Raw genomic sequence first — 27,706 nt, 5'->3', positions numbered from 1 at the left:
CCCCAGGGAGACTCCATCCCCACCCCAGGGAGACATCCCCACCCCAGGGAGACTCCATCCCCACCCCAGGGAGACTCCATCCCCACCCCAGGGAGACTCCATCCTCACCCCAGGGAGACTCCATCCCCACCCCAGGGAGACTCCATCCCCACCCCAGGGAGACTCCATCCCCACCCCAGGGAGACTCCATCCCCACCCCAGGGAGACTCCATCCCCACCCCAGGGAGACTCCATCCTCACCCCAGGGAGACCCCATCCCCACCCCAGGGAGACTCCATCCCCACCCCAGGGAGACTCCATCCCCACCCCAGGGAGACTCCATCCCCACCCCAGGGAGACTCCATCCCCACCCCAGGGAGACTCCATCCCCACCCCAGGGAGACTCCATCCCCACCCCAGGGAGACTCCATCCCCACCCCAGGGAGACTCCATCCCCACCCCAGGGAGACTCCATCCCCACCCCAGGGAGACTCCATCCCCACCCCAGGGAGACTCCATCCTCACCCCAGGGAGACTCCATCCCCACCCCAGGGAGACTCCATCCCCACCCCAGGGAGACTCCATCCCCACCCCAGGGAGACTCCATCCCCACCCCAGGGAGACATCCTCACCCCAGGGAGACTCCCATCCCCACCCCAGGGAGACTCCATCCCCACCCCAGGGAGACTCCCACCCCAGGGAGACTCCCACCCCAGGGAGACTCCATCCCCACCCCAGGGAGACTCCATCCCCACCCCAGGGAGACTCCATCCCCACCCCAGGGAGACTCCATCCCCACCCCAGGGAGACCCCATCCCCACCCCAGGGAGACTCCATCCCCACCCCAGGGAGACTCCATCCCCACCCCAGGGAGACCCCATCCCCACCCCAGGGAGACTCCATCCCCACCCCAGGGAGACTCCATCCCCACCCCAGGGAGACCCCATCCCCACCCCAGGGAGACCCCATCCCCACCCCAGGGAGACTCCATCCCCACCCCAGGGAGACTCCATCCCCACCCCAGGGAGACTCCATCCCCACCCCAGTGAGACCCCATCCCCACCCCAGGCAGACTCCATCCCCACCCCAGGGAGACTCCCACCCCAGGGAGACCCCATCCTCACCCCAGGGAGACTCCCACCCCAGGCAGACATCCCCACCCCAGGCAGACTCCATCCCCACCCCAGTGAGACCCCATCCCCACCCCAGTGAGACCCCATCCCCACCCCAGGGAGACTCCATCCTCACCCCAGGGAAGGGGGTAAATCAGTTCACGTGGACAGCCGCAGCCTTGACCAGTTCCTCACACATTGGCCGATAGTTAGAAGGTTTTTTCGAAGGTCAAATGAACACATCTGGATTTCAAGGACTGAAGCTTCCTTCACAAATACACTTCCCAAATCATGGATAAATAACAACCGTAGTCACATCCAACAGCACAGAGACAGAGAGAGAGAGAGAGAGGGAGAGAGACATAGGCAATGAGACAGAGAGAGAGAGAGAGAGAGGTAACAGGGAGGGTTGATGAGGGTAATGCAGTTGACGTAGTGAACATGGATTTCCAAAAGGTGTTCGACAAAGTGCCACATAATAGGCTTACCAGCAAAGCTGAAGCCCATGGAATAAAAGGGACAGTGGACATGGATACGGAATTGGATAAGTGACAGGAAACAGAGAGTAGTGGTGAACGGCTGTTTTTTGGACTGGAGGAAGGTATACAGTGGTATTCCCCAGGGGTCGGTTCTAGGACCACTGCTTTTCTTGATATATATTAATGACTTGGACGTGGGTGTACAGGGCACAATTTCAGAATTTGCAGATGAGACAAAACTTGGAAGTATAGTGAACAGTGAGGAGGAGAGTGATAGACTTCAGGAAGACAGACAGGCTGGTGGAATGGGCGGACACATGGCAGTGAAATTTAATGCAGAAAAGTGCGAAGAGATACATTTTGGTAGGAAGAACAAGGAGAGGAAATATAAACTAAAGGGTACAATTCTAAAGGGTGCATGAACAGAGAGACCTGGGGATATATGTGCACAAATCAAAGGTGGCAGGGCAGGTTGAGAAAGCAGTTAAAAAGGCTTACGGGATCCTGGGCTTCATAAATAGGTACAAAGGTACAGAGTACAAAAGTGTGGAAGTTATGATGAACCTTTATAAAACACTGGTTCGGCCCCAACTGGAGTATTGTGTCCAATTCTGGGCACCGCACTTTAGGAAGGATGTGACGGCCTTAGAGAGGGTGCAGAAAAGATTTACGAGAATGGTTCCAGGGATGAGGGGCTTCAGTTACGTTGATAGACTGGAGAAGCTGGGGTTGTTCTCCTTAGAGCAGAGAAGATTGAGAGGAGATTTGATCGAGATGTTCAAAACCATGAGGGGTCTGGACAGAGTAGAGAGAGAGAAACTGTTCCCATTGGTGGAAGGGCCGAGAACCAGAGGACACAGATTTAAGTTCATTGGCAACAGAACCAAAGGCGACAGGAGGAAAAACTTTTTTACGCAGTGAGTGGTTAAGATCTGGAATGCACTGCCTGAAAGGGTGGTGGAGGAGGATTCAATCTTATCTTTCAAAAGGGAGTTGGATAAGTAACTGAAGGAAAATAATTTGCAGGGCTACGGGGAAAGGGCGGGGGAGTGGGACTGGCTGAGAGTCGGCACGGGCCGACTGGCTTCCATCCATGCTGTAACCATTCTATGATTCTATGAGGAGGAATTTCTTCACTCAGAGGGTTGTGAATCTTCGGAATTCTCTACCCCAATGGGCTGAGATCGATAGATTTTTGGACTCTAGGGGAATCGAGGGATATGGGGATCGGGCGGGAAAGTGGAGTTGAGGTCAATGATCAGCCATGATCTTATTGAATGGCGGAGCAGGCTCGAGGGGCCGTATGGCCGACTCCTGCTCCTAATTCTTATGTTGTGTTCTTAGACAGAGAGACAGAGAGGGGGATTAGAGAGAGAGAGGAATGAGAGAGGGGGGAATGAGGGAGAGAGAGGTGGGAATGAGAGAGAGGTGTGAGGGAGAATGTAGGCACTGACAGTGATTAGAAAGCTGAGAATTTCAGAAGTGGAACAGTGAGCCGTGAAGGAGATGGAGACACATCCCACTCACCCTCTGGGCACTGGCAGTGTTGCAAGGAGTCCGTCGACCCTCAGCCGGTGTGTTTCTTGGTTTCCATGTGCACAGAAAGATGCCGGCGAGGGCGGAGATTCGATCAGTGATTGGCAAGCTGGTTGGTCTCTATGGCTTTCCGCAGAAGTCCTGCTTCACCCAGGGAGTCAGAATTCACTCAGATGTAAATAGTCATTGAGGCTGAGTCAGTGCAGTGGAGGCAGATGTGACGAGGGAAGCGATTTGAACAACTGGTTGAGTATTCCTGCAGCAGACCGGAACCCCGAGTCTAAGTGGAGGGTTCGATATATTTGAAAGATGGCACCTTGTTAATATTTGGTTTTTTAACAGCGTCAAAGTCTTTGTTATAGTTCAGTGAAAAAAAAAGCTCTTAATACTTGCAGCACTTGGTTTAAAAATAGAAAGCGGAGCTATCTGGGCACGCTGTGGGTCAGTGCATTCAACGAGAAGAAGGTTTTGAGGTTCGGACATTACAAATCCTTACCACTGATGCAGCAAGATCAGGCGGTTAAATGGCAGCAGTGGTTCAGGGTTAGTCCACCTGCTCTACAAATAGCAACACACTCTTTATCCGCGGGAAACCAAACACCCCACAGGTCAAATCAAATAAGCAGAAATATTTTGTTCTTATTCCAAACATATACACAACATTCCATCTGATCAATTTTCAAATGACAAGATTATTTAAAACTCAGAGGAACTGAGGTGATGGGAAATTAAAGTAAGTTTCTCTCTAAAATTTTTGGTAACAATCATTCCTTTGTTGGCCGTTAAACAGAGGCCGTTAAACAGAGGCCATTTCTTGGCCATTTGATTGCTAGTTGCAGAGCAGGACGATGGTTATATGGGGAGGGGCGGGCGGGAAGAGTGGCGTTACACCATCGCCACCTGCAGCAGTTGCGACTGGGTGAAGAGCGAGCTCTTCTCTGGGTTGCTGTGGGTATGAGGAGCAGAGAGGCTTTGAGGCGTGGGCACCATCTCCCTCCCTCCAGGCACACTGGCTGCCAACCTGCGGCCATAACTGGATGATGTGTACGAGGAGGAGGAGAAGGACATCGAGTAACCAGATCCCGAGGCATCAAAGCTTCCCCGTCTGGAGCCAGTTCTGGATCCTGTTTTTGAACCTGAGCGGGAACCTGCCGATGAACCAGCTCCACTCACGCTGTAGGGGCTGTAGAAGCCTTTGGTGGACTGAGACGAGGCTTCCAGCAAACGCAGGCCTGTCCCTTCCTCAATCATAGATCGGTCCATCGCATCCTTGTAGGAGATTTTCAGTTTGGTTTTGGGGCAGGTTATATACTTTGCATAAGCCCCAACGTCCCTCAGCTTCTGTGCAGTGCGTGCATCAATGGTGCCCTTTTGTAAAGCTTCATCCAGGGGCACTCGTCCAGAGATATCTGGCTCAATCAGTCCGCCAGTCAGGTACTGCACCTCCAGGAATCGCTGACCGGCCTCATAATACAGCCAGCCTTTCTTCAAGGCCTGAGCAGCGGACATTTTAGACTTGGTTCTTGGATCTTCAAATCCGTTGAAAGCCTTCTGAGCCAGGTTGATCCTGTCCACCATGATCTTGTCGACTAGGCTTTTCCCAACAGCATCTGTGACGGAATACTTGTCTCCTGTGTTGGGATCAAGGATTCCACCAGTACAGGCCTGGGCCTCCAGTAACCGCTGCCCACTGATGTTGTCCACTAGGTTACGGTGCATTGCCTCTGTGATGGAGACTTTCTCAAGTGTATCCGTGTCCAAGATGCCAGCAACTGGACAAGTCTCCTCCGTTGGATCACTCCATGCAATGTGGCTTCTCATGGGACTCGCCTGTTGGCTTGAGTATGAAGATGAAGATCCAACTGAAGAAGATCTCGAGCGGAATCCACTCATATTTCCTGACAACATATCGGCAAATTCAGTTATGGACAAAGCTCCTGAGCGATACAAGTCCAAAGAACCTTGGTTAATCAAACCTCTGGACAACGCATCATCGATATCATACTGCCTGCCAGACCTTCTGTCGGTGATCATCGACTTTACTATGCCATCTGATGAGGAGATGGTCACTTCCTCCCATTCACACTCTTGTTCGGACAGCTCGGTGTAGGTCTGATGGTCAATCAGTCCTTTATGATAAGCCTCGTAAACAGACATTTCTTTGCCGGTTTCAGGATCAACGATGACCACCCGGCGTTTGCGGACAGATGACTTGGAGGAAGTCTTCCTCTCGCGCTTCTTCTCTTTCAGTGGCAGTAGGCAGAGTCCAGTGTCCGAGTCCACGACACATCGCTCCTTCAGCTGCAGGTAGGTCAGATTTTCCTCAGTGTTTGGGTCAAAGAAGCCCTTGGTGTCATCTCCTGGATCTAACAATATCCTGTTCATCTCCTCATCAAACAGACCGCGCTTGTACGCCATTTCCACAGGCAGGCGGTGACTGTACTCAGGGTCAATGATGCCTCCTGTAGCAATCTGTGACTCCAGTAACCGGATACCATGGTCTTTAAGAATCAGACCTTTTTGCATAGCTTGAAACAGGGACATGATAGCACCTGAGTGAGGGTCTCTGTAACCAGTGACCGCTCTCTCAGCCGACAGAAGCTTGTCTTTAAACTCCGGGCCCACCACTCCCATCTTAACTGCTTCAGTGACGGTTAACTTCAGGTTTTTGATTGGGTCGATCACATAACCAGTCGCTGCTTGGGCTTCCAACAGCTCGAACGCTGTCCCAGGTCTGATCATCCCCTTCTTCATGGCTTGGTAAATGGACAGTCTCTCCTTAGCGGCCTCAACAAACACCCCCGAAATGCAACTTGTGCCTTCCAAATATTTCTTGATACTGTCGCTAACTTCTTCAATGGTGGTCTCGCCTTCCTGCAGCTGTGTAGCTAAGGAATGTTCGATGATATTTGAGGCTACAAGTTGTTCTATTGTGATCTGCTTGCGCAGACCCTTGAATATCAACCGTCTCTTGTCTGTCAGAGCCAAGAGGCGATGACCTGTATTTTCATCAGCTTTGCACCTCGCCATCAGCTGGCCATAGCTCAATGCCTCCTCAGTGTTGGGGTCATGGAATCCTCGTGTCCCCTCGGCAGGATCGATGAGGAGGCCGTAAGTCTCGCAGTCAAGGTAGCCGCGTTGGTAGGCGGCCTCCAGAGGTAGGTGATGGTTGTACTCTGGGTCGATGATCCCGCCTGTGACCAGCTGGGCATCGAGAAGCCTCAGGGCGTAGTCCCTCACAATGAGGCCTTTCTTCATGGCCTGGAAAAGCGAGATGGCTTTCCCGGTGTAAGGGTCTCGGTAACCGGTGACTGCTCGCTCTGCCGACAGCAGCTTGTCATGAAGCTCAGGACCCACCACACCCTCCCTCACAGCCTCGTCCACTGTCAGCCTCTTGTTCTTCACTGGGTCCAGGATGAAGCCGGTGGCAGCCTGGGCCTCCAGCAGAGCGTGAGCTATCTCAGGTTTCACCCAACCTTTCTTCATCGCTTCATACAGATTTAACACCTCCTTCACAGCGCTTTTATAAATGCCGCTGATGGCCCCCGTCCCAAACAGGTACTTCCTCACAGACTCCATTTCACACACTTCTCGAACCGTCAGTTTCTTCTCCTTCAACATGTTGAGAGTCTCCAGGTCAATAATTCGTGAGGCATACAGCTGATCTGCAGTGATCTTGCCCCGGTAGCTGTTGAACGTAATCATTTGATATCCCCTGCGAATTTCCACCTGTTGAATAATCTCAATAATTACGACAACTAAACGCTCGCGGGTGATTTTCCCTGTCTGATATTCTTTCGTTAGCTTGCGCCTTTCTTTCTCTGAAATGAACTCAGAGTTCATGATCTCCCAAACAGTCATGGAATTCCCACCCATAGAACCTGATGGAATGTCCACCGTAGTGTTCTCAAACACCTCCCTCGTTTCGGTCTCACTGTGGATCATACTTTCAACCACCCTTGGTTTCTCTCTGTCATTCATGGGCAGGAGGCACAGTCCAGTTTCAGGATCTGCCACACATCTCTCCTTCAGCTGTTGGTAGGTGAGGTCCTCATGAGAGTTGGGATCAACAAACCCTTTAGTGTCATCATCAGCATCTGAGAGACTCGTGTTCATCTGCTCATCAAACATACCTCGCTTGTAGGCCACACCTACCGGCAGGCGATGACTGGTCACAGGGTCAATTATGCCTCCCGTAGCAATCTGTGCCTCCAGGAGATGGACACCATGATCTTTAGAGATGAGATCCTTCTTGATTGCTTGGTATAAGGAGATCTTACGGCCAGTGTAGGGATCAGTGTATCCAGTTACCGCTTTCTCAGCAGCAAGAAGCTTCTCATGGAGCTCTGGTCCAATGAGACCTTCCTTAACTGCTTCATCGACAGTGAGCGTCCGATTCCGCACAGGGTCAACGATGAATCCTGTCGCTGCCTGAGCTTCCAGTAAGGCCTCTGCTGTGGTTGGACTCAACAGATTCTTCTTCATCGCTTCATAAAAGCTCATCTTCTCCTTTGTAGGCTCGATAAACACTCCAGCGATGCTGTCTGATCCCTGCAGGTATTTCCTCACCGCCTCCAACTTGCCAACATCTTCTGGTGATGCCTTACCCTTCTGCAGCCCATCAAACATCTTCTTGTCGATGATCTTAGATTCCAACAGCTCACTGGCAGGAACCTTTTCCCTTAGACCATGAAACGTAATTTGTGGCTTTTTCTTCAACTCACTTTCCTCAATAATTGTAACAACAATTGTAATTATTTTCTCCACAGTCACTTTTCCTGACCTGTATTGATGAATTAGTTCCCTTCTCTGTTCTTCGGTGAAATACTCCGAGTGGATCAGTTCCCAGATGGTGACAGTCTTTCCAGAGAATTTACCGGATGGGACGGACACCATGGATTTTTGGAAAACGTCTTTAATCACCTCCTCAGGGTGGACGTCCACACGTTTTGTTGCCTCTTCTGTCAATGGTAACAGACAAAGGGATGTCTCGGGGTCAGTTCTACATCTCTCCTTCAGCTGTTGGTAGGTGACACTCTCGTCTGTGTTTGGTTCAGTGAAACCTTTAATGTCATCGCTGGGAGTGGACAACTTTTTGCTCATCTCATCATCAAACATGCCTCGCTTGTAGGCTGCTTCCATAGGCAGGCGATGGCTGGTCACGGGGTCAATGATGCCTCCAGCTGCCAACTGTGCCTCCAGGAGATGGACACCATGGTCCTTGGGTATAAGGTCCTTTCTCATTGCTTCAAATAAGGAGATCTTACGGCCAGTGTAAGGATCAGTGTACCCAATTACTGCTTTCTCAGCAGTAAGAAGCTTCTCATGGAGCTCTGGTCCAATGAGACCTTCCTTAACTGCTTCATCGACAGTGAGCGTCCGATTCCGCACAGGGTCAACAATGAATCCTGTCGCTGCCTGAGCTTCCAGTAAGGCCTCTGCTATTCTTGGTCTCAACAGATTCTTCTTCATCGCTTCATAAAAGCTCATCTTCTCCTTTGTAGGTTCGACAAACACTCCAGCGATGCTGTCTGATCCCTGCAGGTATTTCCTCACCGCCTCCAACTTGCCAACATCTTCTGGTGATGCCTTACCCTTCTGCAGCCCATCAAACGTCTTCTTGTCGATGATCTTAGATTCCAACAGCTCACTGGCAGGAACCTTGTCCCTCAGACCATCGAAGAGAAGCTGTGGTTTCTTCTTTGTTTCTGTTTCCTCAATCACCGTGATGACAATTTTGATGATCTTCTCCACTGTGACCTTTCCTGATCTATACTGTTGGATCAGCTCCCTCCTCTGTTCATCAGTGAAATACTCTGAGTTAATCAACTCCCAGATGGTGACGGTCTTACCAGTGAATGCGCCGGCAGGAACAGAGACTGTGGTCTTCCTAAAGGTATCTTTTGTCTGCTCTTCATCATAAGCAGGTTTTGACATTATTGCTTTCTCGCTCAAGGGCAGCAGGAAGAGCCCCGACTTATCATCCTTTCTACATCTCTCCTTCAGCTGTTGGTAGGTGAGGTTCTCCTCTGTGTTTGGATCATAGAATCCTTTTGTGTCATCACTGGGCTTGGACAACATCTGGCTCGTCTCCTCATCAAACATTCCTCGCTTGTAGGCCACGTCAACGGGCAAGCGATGGCTGGTCACGGGGTCAATGATGCCTCCAGATGCCAACTGTGCCTCCAGGAGGCGGATACCATGGTCTTTGTGAAGAAGATTCTTGTTGATTGCCTCAAATAGGGAGATCTTACGGCCAGTGTAGGGATCCTTGTATCCAGTTACCGCTCTTTCTGCAGACAGAAGCTTCTCATGGAGCTCTGGTCCAATGAGACCTTCCTTAACTGCTTCATCGACAGTGAGTGTCCGATTCCACACAATGTCAACGATGAATCCCGAGGCTGCCTGAGCTTCCAGTAAGGCCTCTGCTGTGGTTGGACTCAACAGATTCTTCTTCATCGCTTCATAAAAGCTGATCTTCTCCTTTGTAGGTTCGATAAACGCTCCAGCGATGCTGTCTGATCCCTGCAGGTATTTCCTCACCGCCTCCAACTTGCCAACATCTTCTGGTGATGCCTTACCCTTCTGCAGCCCATCAAACGTCTTCTTGTCGATGATCTTAGATTCCAACAGCTCACTGGCAGGAACCTTGTCCCTCAGACCATCGAAGAGAAGCTGTTTCTTAGTCTCAGTTTCAACAACGATTGTAATGATGAATTTAACAATGTTTTCAATGGTGACCTTTCCTGACCTGAATTGCCAGATTAGATCCCGGCGTTGATCTTCGGTGAAATAGTCCGAGTTGATCAGTTCCCAGATGGTGACAGTCTTTCCAGAGAATTTACCAGATGGGACGGACACCATGGACTTTTGGAAAACGTCTTTAATCACCTCCTCAGGGTGGACGTCCACAAGTTTTGTTGCCTCTTCTGTCAATGGTAACAGGCAAAGGGATGTCTCAGGGTCAGTTCTACATCTCTCCTTCAGCTGTTGGTAGGTGACACTCTCGTCTGTGTTTGGTTCAGTGAAACCTTTAATGTCATCGCTGGGAGTGGACAACTTTTGGCTCATCTCATCATCAAACATGCCTCGCTTGTAGGCTGCTTCCATGGGCAGGCGATGGCTCGTCACAGGGTCAATGATACCTCCAGCTGCCAACTGTGCCTCCAGGAGATGGACACCATGGTCTTTGGGTATAAGGTCCTTTCTCATTGCTTCAAATAAGGAGATCTTACGGCCAGTGTAGGGATCAGTGTACCCAGTTACTGCTTTCTCAGCAGCAAGAAGCTTCTCATGGAGCTCTGGTCCAATGAGACCTTCCTTAACTGCTTCATCGACAGTGAGCGTCCGATTCTGCACAGGGTCAACAATGAATCCTGTCGCTGCCTGAGCTTCCAGTAAGGCCTCTGCTATTCTTGGTCTCAACAGATTCTTCTTCATCGCATCATAAAAGCTCATCTTCTCCTTTGTAGGTTCGATAAACACTCCAGCGATGCTGTCTGATCCCTGCAGGTATTTCCTCACCGCCTCCAACTTGCCAACATCTTCTGGTGATGCCTTACCCTTCTGCAGCCCATCAAACGTCTTCTTGTCGATGATCTTAGATTCCAACAGCTCACTGGCAGGAACCTTGTCCCTCAGACCATCGAAGAGAAGCTGTGGTTTCTTCTTTGTTTCTGTTTCCTCAATCACCGTGATGACAATTTTGATGATCTTCTCCACTGTGACCTTTCCTGATCTATACTGTCGGATCAGCTCCCTCCTCTGTTCATCAGTGAAATACTCTGAGTTAATCAACTCCCAGATGGTGACGGTCTTACCAGTGAATGCGCCGGCAGGAACAGAGACTGTGGTCTTCCTAAAGGTATCTTTTGTCTGCTCTTCATCATAAGCAGGTTTTGACATTATTGCTTTCTCGCTCAAGGGCAGCAGGAAGAGCCCCGACTTATCATCCTTTCTACATCTCTCCTTCAGCTGTTGGTAGGTGAGGTTCTCCTCTGTGTTTGGATCATAGAATCCTTTTGTGTCATCACTGGGCTTGGACAACATCTGGCTCGTCTCCTCATCAAACATTCCTCGCTTGTAGGCCACGTCAACGGGCAAGCGATGGCTGGTCACGGGGTCAATGATGCCTCCAGATGCCAACTGTGCCTCCAGGAGGCGGATACCATGGTCTTTGTGAAGAAGATTCTTGTTGATTGCCTCAAATAGGGAGATCTTACGGCCAGTGTAGGGATCCTTGTATCCAGTTACCGCTCTTTCTGCAGACAGAAGCTTCTCATGGAGCTCTGGTCCAATGAGACCTTCCTTAACTGCTTCATCGACAGTGAGTGTCCGATTCCACACAGGGTCAACGATGAATCCCGAGGCTGCCTGAGCTTCCAGTAAGGCCTCTGCTGTGGTTGGACTCAACAAATTCCTCTTCATTGCTTCATAAAAGCTGATCTTCTCCTTTGTAGGTTCGATAAACACTCCAGCGATGCTGTCTGATCCCTGCAGGTATTTCCTCACCGCCTCCAACTTGCCAACATCTTCTGGTGATGCCTTACCCTTCTGCAGCCCATCAAACGTCTTCTTGTCGATGATCTTAGATTCCAACAGCTCACTGGCAGGAACCTTGTCCCTCAGACCATCGAAGAGAAGCTGTTTTTTAGTCTCAGTTTCATCAACGATTGTAATGATGAATTTAACAATGTTTTCAATGGTGACCTTTCCTGACCTGAATTGCCAGATTAGATCCCGGCGTTGATCTTCGGTGAAATAGTCCGAGTTGATCAGTTCCCAGATGGTGACAGTCTTTCCAGAGAATTTACCAGATGGGACGGACACCATGGACTTTTGGAAAACGTCTTTAATCACCTCCTCAGGGTGGACGTCCACAAGTTTTGTTGCCTCTTCTGTCAATGGTAACAGACAAAGGGATGTCTCGGGGTCAGTTCTACATCTCTCCTTCAGCTGTTGGTAGGTGACACTCTCGTCTGTGTTTGGTTCAGTGAAACCTTTAATGTCATCGCTGGGAGTGGACAACTTTTTGCTCATCTCATCATCAAACATGCCTCGCTTGTAGGCTGCTTCCATAGGCAGGCGATGGCTGGTCACGGGGTCAATGATGCCTCCAGCTGCCAACTGTGCCTCCAGGAGATGGACACCATGGTCTTTGGGTATAAGGTCCTTTCTCATTGCTTCAAATAAGGAGATCTTACGGCCAGTGTAGGGATCAGTGTACCCAGTTACCGCTTTCTCAGCAGCAAGAAGCTGCTCATGGAGCTCTGGTCCAATGAGACCTTCCTTAACTGCTTCATCGACAGTGAGCGTCCGATTCCGCACAGGGTCAACGATGAATCCTGTCGCTGCCTGAGCTTCCAGTAAGGCCTCTGCTATTCTTGGTCTCAACAGATTCTTCTTCATCGCTTCATAAAAGCTGATCTTCTCCTTTGTAGGTTCGACAAACACTCCAGCGATGCTTTCTGATCCCTGCAGGTATTTCCTCACCGCCTCCAACTTGCCAACATCTTCTGGTGATGCCTTACCCTTCTGCAGCCCATCAAACGTCTTCTTGTCGATGATCTTAGATTCCAACAGCTCACTGGCAGGAACCTTGTCCCTCAGACCATCGAAGAGAAGCTGTGGTTTCTTCTTTGTTTCTGTTTCCTCAATCACCGTGATGACAATTTTGATGATCTTCTCCACTGTGACCTTTCCTGATCTATACTGTCGGATCAGCTCCCTCCTCTGTTCATCAGTGAAATACTCTGAGTTAATCAACTCCCAGATGGTGACGGTCTTACCAGTGAATGCGCCGGCAGGAACAGAGACTGTGGTCTTCCTAAAGGTATCTTTTGTCTGCTCTTCATCATAAGCAGGTTTCGACGTTATTGCTTTCTCGCTCAAGGGCAGCAGGAAGAGCCCCGACTTATCATCCTTTCTACATCTCTCCTTCAGCTGTTGGTAGGTGAGGTTCTCCTCTGTGTTTGGATCATAGAATCCTTTTGTGTCATCACTGGGCTTGGACAACATCTGGCTCGTCTCCTCATCAAACATTCCTCGCTTGTAGGCCACGTCAACGGGCAAGCGATGGCTGGTCACGGGGTCAATGATGCCTCCAGATGCCAACTGTGCCTCCAGGAGGCGGATACCATGGTCTTTGTGAAGAAGATTCTTGTTGATTGCCTCAAATAAGGAGATCTTACGGCCAGTGTAGGGATCCTTGTATCCAGTTACCGCTCTTTCTGCAGACAGAAGCTTCTCATGGAGCTCTGGTCCAATGAGACCTTCCTTAACTGCTTCATCGACAGTGAGTGTCCGATTCTGCACAGGGTCAACGATGAATCCCGAGGCTGCCTGAGCTTCCAGTAAGGCCTCTGCTGTGGTTGGACTCAACAAATTCCTCTTCATCGCTTCATAAAAGCTGATCTTCTCCTTTGTAGGTTCGATAAACACTCCAGCGATGCTGTCTGATCCCTGCAGGTATTTCCTCACCGCCTCCAACTTGCCAACATCTTCTGGTGATGCCTTACCCTTCTGTAGCCCATCAAACGTCTTCTTGTCGATGATCTTAGATTCCAACAGCTCACTGGCAGGAACCTTGTCCCTCAGACCATCGAAGAGAAGCTGTTTTTTGGTCTCAGTTTTATCAATGATTGTAATGATGAATTTAACAATGTTTTCAATGGTGACCTTTCCTGACCTGTATTGCCAGATTAGATCCCGGCGTTGATCTTCGGTGAAATAGTCCGAGTTGATCAGTTCCCAGATGGTGACAGTCTTCCCAGAGAATTTCCCAGATGGGACGGACACTGTGGCCGTGCTGAAGATGTCGCGAGTCTGCTCCGTAGTGTAACCTCCCTTTTGTGTCACTGCTTCATCCGTTAATGGCAAGAGACGAAGGCCAGTTTCTGGATCCTTCTTACATCTGTCCATCAGCTGCATGTACGTAACATTCTCCTGAGTGTTGGGGTCAAAGAATCCTTTGGTATCATCACTGTCACTAGCAAGTGTCTTATTCATGTCCTCATCAAATATACCTTGCTTGCATGCCTGGTCCAACGGCAGGCGGTGGCTGTTGATGGGGTCAATGATGCCACCAGTAGCAATCTGTGCCTGCATCAGGCGAGTTCCATGGCTTGGAATGATGAGGTCCTTGTTCATTGCTTGGAATAGGGAGATCTGATTGCCAGTATAGGGATCCCTGTAACCTGTTACTGCCCTCTCGGCAGAAAGCAATTTGTCCTGAAGCTCTGGTCCAACTACTCCTTCCTTTATGGCCTCGTTCACCGACAGTTTCTTGTTGTTAATGGGGTCGATGATGAAGCCGGACGCTGCTTGGGCCTCCAGCAACACAGTGGCTGTGGTGGGTTTCAGCAGTCTCTGCTTCATTGCCTGGTAGATGCTCATTTTCTCCTTTGTGGGTTCAATGATCAGGCCAGCAACACAGCTCTTGCCCTGCAGATAATTCTTGAGGCTTTCTTTTTGTGAGAGTTCCTTCACTGTGATGGAACCTTTCTTCAGCTTGTCCAACTGTTTCTTGCTCAGGATGCCAGCTTGCAGTAACCGACCTGCGGTGACTGGTTGGCGAAGGCCATCGAAGGAGAACTTGGCGTCTTCACTTTCAGGGGCGGAATCCACCACGTCTCTGCCATTTGAAACGGCTCCAACTGGAGTGAGTGTCACTGATTGAATGACCTTCTCTTTGGCCATTGCTTCGATCTTCTGTGTTTTCAGTTGCTCCAACATCTCTCTCAGAGCCTGATTTTCATTGGCTAGCTGTTTCTCTTTCTCCTGTCTCTTCACCTCCATTTCCTGAAGTTCTCTCTGCTTATCGTGGACCTGATTCTCAGCCTCCCTCTGCTTTCTCAGTGCCTCGTCCATACTGGCTTGAAGTTTGCGTTTGTCATCCTCCAGATTCTTCATTTGATTCTCTTGTTCATCCTTCAGAGACCTGGATTTCTTCAGTTCATCTTCATACAACTGCTCTAACTTCTCCTTCTCATCTTCAATCATCTTCTCCTTCTTTAGCAGCAGCTCTTTCTCACTGATGAAGGTTTGTTGAAGGATGTGAGTCGTGTGGACAATTTCTTTCTTCTGTCCTGCTTCCATCTGCAACGAGCAAGTACAAGAAATTGATCAATAACATTACCCAACGCAGCAATAACCCACCGTTACCACACCCAGCAATAACCCGCCGTTACCCAACGCAGCAATAACCCGCCGTTACCCAACGCAGCAATAACCCACCATTACCCAACAAAGCAATAACCCACCATTACCCAACACAGCAATAACCCGCCGTTACCCAACGCAGCAATAACCCACCATTACCCAATGCAGCAATAACCCGCCGTTACCCAACGCAGCAATAACCCGCCGTTACCCAACGCAGCAATAACCCGCCGTTACCCAACCCAGCAATAACACGCCATTACCCAACGCAGCAATAACCCGCCGTTACCCAATGCAGCAATAACCCACCGTTACCCAGCCCAGCAATAACCCACCATTACCCAACGCAGCAATAACCCACCATTACCCAACGCAACAATAACCCGCCGTTACCCAACGCAGCAATAACCCGCCGTTACCCAACGCAGCAATAACCCACCGTTACCCAACGCAGCAATAACCCACCGTTACCACACCCAGCAATAACCCATCGTTACCCAACGCAGCAATAACCCGCCGTTACCCAACGCAGCAATAACCCACCATTACCCAACGCAGCAATAACCCGCCGTTACCCAACGCAGCAATAACCCACCGTTACCCAACGCAGCAATAACTCACCATTACCCAACGCAGCAATAACCCGCCGTTACCCAACGCAGCAATAATCCACCATTACCCAACGCAGCAATAACCCACCATTACCCAACGCAGCAATAACCCACCGTTACCCAACGCAGCAATAACCCACCATTTCCCAACGCAGCAATAACCCGCCGTTACCCAACGCAGCAATAACCCACCGTTACCCAACCCAGCAATAACCCACCGTTACCCAACGCAGCAATAACCCACCGTTACCCAACGCAGCAATAACCCGCCGTTACCCAACGCAGCAATAACCCACCATTACCCAACGCAGCAATAACCCACCGCGAGGGTGGGGCAGACAAGGGGGGGTGGCAGGTGAAGGGGGCGGGCGAAGGTGGGGCAGACAAGGGGGGGCGGCAGGTGAAGGGGGCGGGCGAGGGTGGGGCAGACAAGGGGGGGCGGCAGGTGAAGGGGGCGGGCGAGGGTGGGGCAGACAAGGGGGGGTGGCAGGTGAAGGGGGCGGGCGAAGGTGGGCCACCTTCAGTGCCAGGGAAGGAGTCACTATCCGTTAGTTGGGTTTCATCCATGATGAGGCCACGAATGGGAATGATCTGTTCACAAGGGAGGCAACGTTGCTGAGGTCAGCCAGTAGGGGGCAATTCACCAACTGAGGGGCGGGGGTGTGGCCAATGACAGAGGTGGGAGGGAGGAGGAGTTGAGGGGTTAATCCGCATGGAACAAGGTGTCCAGAACCACTGGTAATGGGGGATGAAGACAGACACTTGCTCGTGGACAGCCAGCAATGGGCATTGTGGAGGACACCAGGTAAGGGCTGGGACAATGGTTACCAGCTGAAGTAGGTGGGGAGCAATGTCGAATGGGGCGGGGTCAATGAGGGTTTCATTGTTGCTTGGTCAGGGAGCTTTACAGATCACTAAAATTGTTATAGATCAGAAGCACCTGCATTAAATCACTGGTTTTGTTTAAGGTTGCTTAGCATTGGTAACAAAGTGTTGCCATCTGCAGTGAGGCTGCATGTCTGGGCTAAATGAGCAAGTTTAGCTTCTGTGAATCATGTTACAATAGTCACTAACTCAGCTTTGGCCATCTCTCCCAGATAGAACATGTACATTTGACTGAAGGAGAGTGGACACCAGGTGCTGAAAGGGTTAAGAGCGAATGTGATTGAGACTAACTACCCGCCACACTGAACGCGATTCGGACAATTCGTTAATATTTAAAAACAGTGATGGTCTGGGGATAGTGAGGGTCTGGGGATGGTCAGCGAGGGTCTGGGGATGGTCAGCGAGGGTCTGGAGATGGTGAGGGTCTGGGGATGATCAGTGAGGGTCTGGGGATGGTCAGTGAGGGTCTGGGGATGGTGAGGGTCTGGGGATGGTCAGTGAGGGTCTGGGGATGGTCAGTGAGGGTCTGGGGATGGTCAGTGAGGGTCTGGGGATGGTCAGTGAGGGTCTGGGGATGGTGAGGGTCTGGGGATGATCAGTGAGGGTCTGGGGATAGTGAGGGTCTGGGGATGATCAGTGAGGGTCTGGGGATAGTGAGGGTCTGGGGATGGTGAGGGTCAGTGAGGGTCTGGGGATGGTCAGTGAGGGTCTGCGGATGGTCAGTGAGGGTCTGGGGATGGTGAGGGTCTGGGGATGGTGAGGGTCTGGGGATGGTGAGGGTCAGTGAGGGTCTGGGGATGGTGAGGGTCAGTGAGGGTCTGGGGATGGTCAATGAGGGTCTGGGGATAGTGAGGGTCTGGGGATGGTGAGGGTCAGTGAGGGTCTGGGGATGGTCAATGAGGGTCTGGGGATAGTGAGGGTCTGGGGATGGTCAGTGAGGGTCTGGCGATAGTGAGGGTCTGGGAATGGTCAGTGAGGGTCTGGGGATGGTGAGGGTCAGTGAGGGCCTGGGGATGGTCAGTGAGGGTCTGCGGATGGTCAGTGAGGGTCTGGGGATAGTGAGGGTCTGCGGATGGTCAGTGAGGGTCTGGGGATAGTAAGTGTCCGGGGATGGTCAGTGAGGGTCTGGGGGTGGACAGTGAGGTTCTGGGGATAGTGAGGGTCTGCGGATGGTCAGTGAGGGTCTGGGGATAGTAAGTGTCTGGGGATAGTAAGTGTCCGGGGATGGTCAGTGAGGGTCTGGGGATGGACAGTGAGGGTCTGGGGATAGTAAATGTCTGGGGATGATCAGTGAGGGTCTGCGGATGGTCAGTGAGGGTCTGGGGATAGTGAGGGTCTGGGGATGGTCAGTGAGGGTCTGGGGATAGTGATGGTCTGGGGATGGTCAGTGATGTCTGGGGGTGGTCAGTGATGGTCTGGGGATGCTGGGGGTCTGGGGGTGGTCAGTGATGTCGGGGTGGTCAGTGAGGGTCTGGGGATAGTGATGGTCTGGGGATGGTCAGTGATGGTCTGGGGATGCTGAGGGTCTGGGGGTGGTCAGTGATGTCTGGGGGTGGTCAGTGATGGTCTGGGGATGGTCAGTGATGTCTGGGGGTGGTCAGTGATGTCTGGGGGTGGTCAGTGATGTCTGGGGGTAGTCAGTGATGGTCTGGGGATGCTGGGGGTCTGGGGGTGGTCAGTGATGTTGGGGTGGTCAGTGATGTTGGGGTGGTCAGTGATGGTCTGGGGATGCTGAGGGTCTGGGTGTAGTGAGGGTCAGTGAATTTACCTCCTTGGCCTTCTGCTGCAGCAGCTCTGCCTCCTGCCTCAGTTTCTCCTTCTCGTTCTCCAGCTCTGCAATGGCCTCCTGCAGCTGACTGGCCTCTTTCTTACTCTGAATCCACTGAAGCTCCAGCTTCTCCACGGCGCTGCTCTTCTCTCTGGTGGCCTGTTCAGTGTCACGAAGCTTCAAGCTGATGTCTTTTGCCTGATTTTTGAATTTCTGAGCTTCTTTCTCTGCCTTAGCCTGAGCCTCTGACAGCTCCGAGACTAGGGTCTTCAGGTGCTGAGCTTCTTCACTGATCTCCATCTGACGCTTGCGCTCAGTAAACAAAACCTTTTGAAACTCTTCTGCTTCCTCGTCTAAACGTTGCTGCATCTGCTGCTTGTCTTTGGACAGTTTCTTTGCTTGCTCCTGAGCCTGGTCTCTCTGTTTCTGCAGCATCTCAGCCTCTGCTTTCAGCCTGGTTGCCTCCTGAATGGCCTGCATCTTCTCCTTCAACATCTTATCAGCAAGTATGCGCTGTTGACCCAGGTCTTCTTCTGCCAGTTTCCGCTGATGGGCAGTTTCCTGCGCCTCAACGCTTAACCTGGCTGCTTCCTCAGCCAGCTGCTTCATTTTCTCTGCTTCTTGAGCTAGGTGTTTCTGGGTGTTGTCCTTGTCTCTCATCACCAGCATCTTGTTTTCCTTTTCAATCCTCACCTTCAGTTTGATGAGTTCTTCCATCTGTATTTTGACTTTGAAGAGTTCACCTTCAGCTTGGTTCTTTTGTTTCATGGCCTCCGTCACCTCAGACTTCAGACGCTGCAGTTCCTCGTCCAACACCGACTTCTGGTGGTCCGTCTCCTCCAGTTGCAGTTTGACCTTTGCCAGCTCCTGCTCGACACTCGATTTCTGTCTCAGGGTCTGCTCTGCAAACTTCTTGTGCTTCTCCATGTCCGCATCGGCCATTTGTTTCTGTTTCAGGGCCGCCTGCTCAGCCGTTGCTCTCTTCGCAGCTTCCAGCTCAGCCTCTTTCCTCAGCTTCTCCGCGTCTCGCTGGGCCTTGTCCTTTTCCTGGGCTTCTTTCTCGGCTTGCTGTTTCAGGCGCTCAGCCTCCTCAGCTTGCTGTCGGCAGAAGGCGGCCTCTTGCTCAGCCCTCAGGCGGGCCTGCTCCGCCTCCTCCGCCAGGTGCTTGGCGTGTTCCGCCTGCTCCTTCAGCTTGCCCACCATTGTCTGCTCCTGGATCTTTGTCTGCAGCAGCTCCTGCTCTTTCTGCTGCACCGTTGCCAGGTGAGCCTTTTCCTCAGCAACAATTCGCTTCTGAGCGGCCTCCTGCGCCAAACTGATCTGCCTCTCGGCCTCCTTCTCCGACAGCTCCTTCTGTTTCCACGCGTCCTCTGCTTTTCTCTTGAGCCGTTCGACCTCGTCCAGTGCTGCCTTACGTTGTCGAGCGGCCTCTTCCTCGGCAGCAAGAATTTCCTTGACTTTTCTTTCGGCCTCTTGCCTCTTCTTCGCTTCCTCCATGGCCATCCCTCGCTGCCTCTCAACTTCCTGTTCCGCCTCTTCCTTGCTGCGTTGCGTTTCCTCAGCAATGTTTTTCAGTTTTGTCAGCTCGATTTCCAGATCTGATTTTCCTTCTGAAGCCTTTTCAAAGTTGAGTTTGAGGATTCTGATCTCCTCCTCGATGATTCTTCTGTGTTTCAAAGTCTCCTCCACGATGACCTTCTGCCTGTCCAGCTCAAGATCCGAGCTCTTCCTCAGCTGCACAATTCTTTCCTCAATGTCTTGCTTGTGCTGAGTTGCTTGTTCTTCCAGAAGCTTCCGTTGGTAGGCCTCGTCCTCAGCCATTCGCCGCAGACGTTCGTTTTCAGCCTCCTTCTCCTTCAGGACCATTTCAGCCTCTGTTTTCAAACGGGTGGCGTCATTGATAGCCGCGAGCTTCTCTTTCAGTATCCGCTCGGCCTCACTCCTCTGGTGAGTGGCATCATCCTCAGCGAGCTGCCTCTGTCGTTTGGCCTCCTCCGCCACAGCCCGCAGTTTCGCTGCTTCGTCCGCAAGTTCCTTCATCTTCCCAGCTTCTTTCTCCAGCATCTGTTTGGTCTTTTCTGAGTTTGACCTCGTTTCTTCCTCAGTTTTCACTTTCAGCTGCAGCAGGATCTCCATCTCAGCTTTGACTTTGGCCAACTCTTCCTCCAAGAGCTTCCTTTGGCGAAGAACCTCGTTGACCTCGTTCTTCAGCCGGTAGAGTTCCTCCTCCAGGAGCAGCCTCTGCTGTTCGCCGTTCTCCGTCTCTGCCCGTAAGCGGATTAGCTCCTGTTCTGCTGAGAGTTTCTGTTGAGCTGTATCATCTGCCAGCTTCCTCTGTTTATCCAGCTCCTGCTCGGCCATTTCCTTCTGGCGCAAGGCTGATTCTTCTGTCTTTGCTCTCCGCCTGGCCTCTCGATCAGCGTCTTCTTTCTGCCTTTCTGCTTCCTCTTGAGCCAGGGACTTCTTGTGAGCAACTTCCTCTGCTTGTAGTCTCAGTCGAAGAGCCTCGTTGGCTTTCTGCCGCCATTTTTCCAGCTCCTTCTCTGCTTCTTTCTTGGCATTCTCCGCATCCTCCTGTTGTCTCTTTAATCGTGCTGCCTCCTCCTGTAACTGGGTAACAGCCTGGTGCTCCTGTTTAAGAGATATCTCCAGCTCTGTAGTTTTCTGTTCAAATGACATGCGTTTGCTTTGAAGTTCAGCTGCTGCACTTTTCTGAGCCACTTCCTGGGCGACCATCAGCTGTCTCTCCTTCTCCACCTCCGCCTGCTTCATTCTCCTCTCCACTTCTGCAGCCTGATTCTTGAAATGCTGCAAGTCCTCCAAAGCCTTTTGTTTCTCCCGAGCTGCGTCCCTTTCTGCCTGGATCTTCAGCTTCAGTTCCTCCTCCGCCTGTTTCTTCTTCTGCGACTCCTCATTGACCTGCTTGCGGAGTCTCTCTGCCTCGTCCTGTGCAGTTTTCCTCTGCTTGTCTGCCTCTTCCGCTCGCGCCTTCAGTTGCTGCAGTTCGGATTCAGCGGCGGTTTTCTGTTTCTGAGAAGTTTCTAGCTGAAATTGGATGATTCGAATTTCTTTCTCGATCTTGGTGCGACTAAGGAGCACTTCCTCCACCATCTTAGTCTTTGTCTTGATTTCGATCTCCGAGGAGCATTTGAGTTGCTGGAACTCCTGTTGAACGTTGTGTTTCTGCTGCTCAGCATTGACCGCGACAGCCTCTCTCTTGCTCACCTCTTCCTCTATTCTCTGTTGGAGTTCTTTAGCTTCTTTCTCAGCCTCAGTTTTAGCCTTGGCATGAGCAGCAGCCAACTGCCTCTGTTTCTCTAACTGAGCCTCCACTTCTTCCAAACGCTTCCTCTCCTCCGCCTTCAACTTCTCGGCGGCTTTCTAAATGTGAGAATAATGAACAGAGGCACCATCAGCACAAACAGGTAAGGAGCAGCCAGTCAGCAGATGATATACAGATGGTGAAATGGTGAACCGTGGTCTCGAGACAACCTGTGTGAAACAGCAGGAGGGAATTGGGGCTTTTCAATCGTCCCATCTCCATCGCTTTCAGTGAGGCTAAGTGCCAGGAACTGAGCCTCACTGAATTGCTCCTCTCACTGGGGCCAGTAACTCCAGTGGTGGAGCTCAGGGCTCGCATTGGGAGAGGGAGAGAGCGCTGGGAGAGGGAGGGAGTGCTGGGAGAGGGAGGGAGCGCTGGGAGAGGGAGAGAGCGCTGGGAGAGGCAGAGAGCACTGGGAGAGGGAGGGAGCGGTGGGAGAGGGAGCGAACGCTGGGAGAGGGAGGGAGCGCTGGGAGAGGGAGGGAGCGCTGGGAGAGGGAGAGAGCACTGGGAGAGGGAGAGAGCACTGGGAGAGGGAGGGAGCGCTGGGAGAGGGAGCGCTGGGAGAGGGAGGGAGCGCTGGAAGAGGGAGAGAGCGCTGGGAGAGGGAGGGAGCGCTGGGAGAGGGAGGGAGCGCTGGGAGAGGGAGAGAGCGCTGGGAGAGGGAGGGAGCGCTGGGAGAGGGAAGGAGCACTGAGAGAGGGAAGGATCGCTGGGAGAGGGAGCGCTGGGAGAGGGAGGGAGCGCTGGGAGAGGGAGGGAGCACTGGGAGAGGGAGGGAGCGCTGGGAGAGGGAGCACTGGGAGAGGGAGGGAGCGCTGGGAGAGGGAGAGAGCACTGGAGAGGGTGCGCTGGGAGAGGGAGAGAGCATTGGGAGAGGGAGAGAGCGCTGGGAGAGGGAGCGCTGGGAGAGGGAGGGAGCGCTGGGAGAGGCAGAGAGCGCTGGGAGAGGGAGGGAGCGCTGGGAGAGGGAGGGAGCGCTGGGAGAGGGAGGGTGCGCTGGGAGAGGGAGGGAGCGCTGGGAGAGGGAGGGAGCGCTGGGAGAGGGAGCGCTGGGAGAGGGAGGGAGCGCTGGGAGAGGGTGGGAGCGCTGGGAGAGGGAGAGAGTGCTGGGAGAGGGAGAGAGCGCTGGGAGAGGGAGAGAGCGCTGGGAGAGGGGGCGCTGGGAGAGGGAGGGATCGCTGGGAGAGGGAGCGCGCGCTGGGAGAGGGAGGGAGCGCTGGGAGAGGGAGAGAGCGCTGGGAGAGGGAGGGAGCGCCGGGAGAGGGAGGGAGCGCCGGGAGAGGGAGGGAGCGCCGGGAGAGGGAGCGCTGGGAGAGGGAGGGAGCGCCGGGAGAGGGATGGAGCGCCGGGAGAGGGAGGGAGCGCCGGGAGAGGGAGGGAGCGCCGGGAGAGGGAGGGAGCGCCGGGACAGGGAGGGAGCGCCGGGAGAGGGAGGGAGCGCCGGGAGAGGGAGGGAGCGCTGGGAGAGGGAGGGTGCGCTGGGAGAGGGAGCGAGCGCTGGGAGAGGGAGCGCTGGGAGAGGGAGGGAGCGCCGGGAGAGGGATGGAGCGCCGGGAGAGGGAGGGAGCGCCGGGAGAGGGAGGGAGCGCCGGGAGAGGGAGCGCCGGGAGAGGGAGGGAGCGCCGGGACAGGGAGAGAGCGCCGGGACAGGGAGAGAGCGCCGGGACAGGGAGGGAGCGCCGGGAGAGGGAGGGAGCGCTGGGAGAGGGAGGGAGCGCTGGGAGAGGGAGAGCGCGCTGGGAGAGGGAGGGAGCGCTGGGCGAGGGAGGGAGCGCTGGGAGAGGGAGGGAGCGCTGGGAGAGGGAGGGAGCGCTGGGAGAGGGAGGGAGCGCTGGGAGAAGGAGCGCTGGGAGAGGGAGGGAGTGCTGGGAGAGGGAGGGAGCGCTGGGAGAGAGCGCTGGGAGAGGGAGCGCTGGGAGAGGGAGGGAGCGCTGGGAGAGGGAGTGCTGGGAGAGGGAGAGAGCGCTGGGAGAGGGAGAGAGCGCTGGGAGAGGGAGGGAGCGCTGGGAGAGGGAGGGAGCACTGGGAGAGGGAGCGCTGGGAGAGGGAGCACTGGGAGAGCTGGGAGAGGGAGCGCTGGGAAAGGGAGGGAACGCTGGGAGAGGGAGAGAGCACTGGGAGAGGGAGGGAGCGCTGGGAGAGGGAGAGAGCGCTGGGAGAGGGAGCGAGCGCTGGGAGAGGGAGGGAGCGCTGGGAGAGGGCGCGCTGGGAGAGGGAGGGAGCGCTGGGAGAGGGAGGGAGCGCTGGGAGAGGGTGGGAGCGCTGGGAGAGGGAGAGAGCGCTGGGAGAGGGAGGGAGCGCTGGGAGAGGGAGAGAGCGCTGGGAGAGGGAGAGAGCGCTGGGAGAGGGAGGGAGCGCTGGGAGAGGGAGGGAGCGCTGGGAGAGGGAGGGAGCGCTGGGAGAGGGAGGGAGCGTTGGGAGAGGGAGGGAGCGCTGGGAGAGGGAGGGAGCCCTGGGAGAGGGAGAGAGCACTGGGAGAGGGAGGGAGCGCTGGGAGTGGGAGCGCTGGGAGAGGGAGGGAGCGCTGGGGGAGGGAGCGCTGGGAGAGGGAGAGAGCGCTGGGAGAGGGAGAGAGCGCTGGGAGAGGGAGGGAGCGCTGGGCGAGGGAGGGAGCGCTGGGAGAGGGAGGGCGCGCTGGGAGAGGGAGGGAGCGCTGGGAGAGGGAGGGAGCGCTGGGAGAAGGAGCGCTGGGAGAGGGAGGGAGCGCTGGGAGAGGGAGCGCTGGGAGAGGGAGGGAGCGCTGGGAGAGGGAGGGAGCGCTGGGAGAGGGAGGGAGCGCTGGGAGAGGGAGGGCGCGCTGGGAGAGGGAGGGAGCGCTGGGAGAGGGAGGGAGCGCTGGGAGAGGGAGGGAGCGCTGGGAGAGGGAGGGAGCGCTGGGAGAGGGAGGGAGCGCTGGGAGAGGGAGGGAGCGCTGGGAGAGGGACGGTGCGCTGGGAGAGGGAGGGAGCGCTGGGAGAGGGAGGGAGCGCTGGGAGAGGGAGGGAGCGCTGGGAGAGGGAGGGAGCGCTGGGAGAGGGAGCGCTGGGAGAGGGAGAGAGAGAGAGCGCTGGGAGAGTGAGGGAGCGCTGGGAGAGGGAGCGCTAGGAGAGGGAGGGAGCGCTGGGAGAGGCAGAGAGCGCTGGGAGAGGGAGAGAGCGCCGGGAGAGGGAGAGAGCGCCGGGAGAGGGAGGGAGCGCCGGGAGAGGGAGGGAGCGCCGGGAGAGGGAGCGAGCGCCGGGAGAGGGAGGGAGCGCCGGGACAGGGAGGGGGCGCCGGGAGAGGGAGGGGGCGCCGGGAGAGGGAGGGGGCGCCGGGAGAGGGAGAGGGCGCTGGGAGAGGGAGAGGGCGCTGGGAGAGGGAGGGAGCGCTGGGAGAGGGAGAGCGCGCGCTGGGAGAGGGAGAGAGCGCTGGGAGAGGGAGCGCTGGGAGAGGGAGGGAGCGCTGGGAGAGGGAGGGAGCGCTGGGAGAGGGAGAGAGCGCTGGGAGAGGGAGGGAGCGCTGGGAGAGGGAGGGAGCGCTGGGAGTGGGAGCGCTGGGAGAGGGAGGGAGCGCTGGGAGAGGGAGCGCTGGGAGAGGGAGAGAGCGCTGGGAGAGGGAGGGAGCGCTGGGCGAGGGAGGGAGCGCTGGGAGAGGGAGGGAGCGCTGGGAGAGGGAGGGCGCGCTGGGAGAGGGAGAGACCGCTGGGAGAAGGAGCGCTGGGAGAGGGAGGGAGCGCTGGGAGAGGGAGGGAGCGCTGGGAGAGGGAGGGCGCACTGGGAGAGGGAGAGACCGCTGGGAGAAGGAGCGCTGGGAGAGGGAGGGAGCGCTGGGAGAGGGAGGGAGCGCTGGGAGAGGGAGGGAGTGCGAGGGAGCACTGGGAGAGGGAGCGCTGGGAGAGGGAGCGAGTGCTGGGAGAGGGAGGGAGCGCTGGGAGAGGGAGGGCGCGATGGTTGAGGGAGGGAGCGCTGGGAGAGGGAGCGCTGGGAGAGGGAGGGAGCGCTGGGAGAGGGAGGGAGCGCTGGGAGAGGGAGAGAGCGCTGGGAGAGGGAGAGCGCGCTGGGAGAGGGAGGGAGCACTGGGAGAGGGAGGGAGCGCTGGGAGAGGGAGGGAGCGCTGGGAGAGGGAGGGAGCGCTGGGAGAGGGAGGGAGCGCTGGGAGAGGGAGGGAGCGCTGGGAGAGGGAGAGAGCGCTGGGAGAGGGAGGGAGCGCTGGGAGAGGGAGCGCTGGGAGAGGGAGGGAGCGCTGGGAGAGGGAGGGAGCGCTGGGAGAGGGAGCGCTGGGAGAGGGAGAGAGCGCTGGGAGAGGGAGAGAGCGCTGGGAGAGGGTGGGAGCGCTGGGAGAGGGTGGGAGCGCTGGGAGAGGGAGCCCTGGGATAGGGTGCGAGCGCTGGGAGAGGGAGAGAGCGCTGGGAGAGGGAGAGAGCGCTGGGAGAGGGAGGGGGCGCTGGGAGAGGGAGGGGGTGCTGGGAGAGGGAGGGAGCGCTGGGAGAGGGAGCCCGCGCTGGGAGAGGGAGAGAGCGCTGGGAGAGGGAGAGAGCGCCGGGAGAGGGAGGGAGCGCCGGGAGAGGGAGGGAGCGCTGGGAGAGGGAGCGAGCGCTGGGAGAGGGAGCGCTGGGAGAGGGAGCGCTGGGAGAGGGAGAGAGTGCTGGGAGAGGGAGGGAGCGCTGGGAGAGGGAGCGCTGGGAGAGGGAGGGAGCGCTGGGAGAGGGAGGGAGCGCTGGGAGAGGGAGCGCTGGGAGAGGGAGAGAGCGCTGGGAGAGGGAGAGAGCGCTGGGAGAGGGTGGGAGCGCTGGGAGAGGGTGGGAGCGCTGGGAGAGGGAGCCCTGGGATAGGGAGGGAGCGCTGGGAGAGGGAGGGAGCGCTGGGAGAGGGAGAGAGCGCTGGGAGAGGGAGGGAGCGCTGGGAGAGGGAGGGTGCGCTGGGAGAGGGAGGGTGCGCTGGGAGAGGGAGGGAGCGCTGGGAGAGGGAGGGAGCGCTGGGAGAGGGAGGGAGCGCTGGGAGAGGGAGCGCTGGGAGAGGGAGGGAGCGCTGGGAGAGGGAGAGAGCGCTGGGAGAGGGGGCGCTGGGAGAGGGAGAGAGCGCTGGGAGAGGGAGGGAGCGCTGGGAGAGGGAGGGAGCGCTGGGAGAGGGAGGGAGCGCTGGGAGAGGGAGGGAGCGCTGGGAGAGGGAGGGAGCGCTGGGAGAGGGAGGGAGCGCTGGGAGAGGGAGCCCGCGCTGGGAGAGGGAGGGGGCGCCGGGAGAGGGATGGAGCGCCGGGAGAGGGAGGGAGCGCCGGGAGAGGGAGGGAGCGCCGGGACAGGGAGAGAGCGCCGGGACAGGGAGAGAGCGCCGGGACAGGGAGGGAGCGCCGGGAGAGGGAGGGAGCGCCGGGAGAGGGAGGGAGCGCCGGGAGAGGGAGGGTGCGCTGGGAGAGGGATGGAGTGCTGGGAGAGGGAGGGAGCGCTGGGAGAGGGAGGGAGCGCTGGGAGAGGGAGAGCGCGCTGGGAGAGGGAGGGAGCGCTGGGCGAGGGAGGGAGCGCTGGGAGAGGGAGAGACCGCTGGGAGAGGGAGGGAGCGCTGGGAGAGGGAGGGAGCGCTGGGAGAGGGAGGGAGCGCTGGGAGAAGGAGCGCTGGGAGAGGGAGGGAGTGCTGGGAGAGGGAGGGAGCGCTGGGAGAGAGCGCTGGGAGAGGGAGCGCTGGGAGAGGGAGGGAGCGCTGGGAGAGGGAGGGAGCGCTGGGAGAGGGAGGGAGCACTGGGAGAGGGAGCGCTGGGAGAGGGAGCGCTGGGAGAGCTGGCGCTGGGAAAGGGAGGGAACGCTGGGAGAGGGAGAGAGCACTGGGAGAGGGAGGGAGCGCTGGGAGAGGGAGAGAGCGCTGGGAGAGGGAGCGAGCGCTGGGAGAGGGAGGGAGCGCTGG

The 27,706-nt window shown here is 55.6% G+C and overlaps 1 protein-coding gene across 1 annotated transcript in view; it reads right to left on the bottom strand.

Moving 5' to 3' along the window:
* Nucleotides 1–27,706, bottom strand: part of LOC147116804 (plectin-like) — a 138,939-nt gene that overhangs the window by 12,300 nt on the left and 98,933 nt on the right. Inside the window, exons 17-19 of the mRNA XM_085987166.1 lie at nucleotides 22,005–22,128; nucleotides 18,530–21,910; nucleotides 3,098–15,202 (exon numbers count right to left, since the gene is read on the bottom strand). Of these exons, the coding sequence (XP_085843292.1) occupies nucleotides 3,992–15,202; nucleotides 18,530–21,910; nucleotides 22,005–22,128 (14,716 nt within the window). The 3' untranslated portion in view covers nucleotides 3,098–3,991. The remainder of the gene's footprint in view (nucleotides 1–3,097; nucleotides 15,203–18,529; nucleotides 21,911–22,004; nucleotides 22,129–27,706) is intronic.

Source organism: Somniosus microcephalus, chromosome 5, assembly GCF_052327205.1.
Source record: "Somniosus microcephalus isolate GS21.2 chromosome 5, FLI_Smic_1.0, whole genome shotgun sequence".
NCBI classification, from domain to species: Eukaryota; Metazoa; Chordata; class Chondrichthyes; order Squaliformes; family Somniosidae; genus Somniosus; species Somniosus microcephalus.
This window is presented reverse-complemented; position numbering and strand designations above follow the sequence as displayed.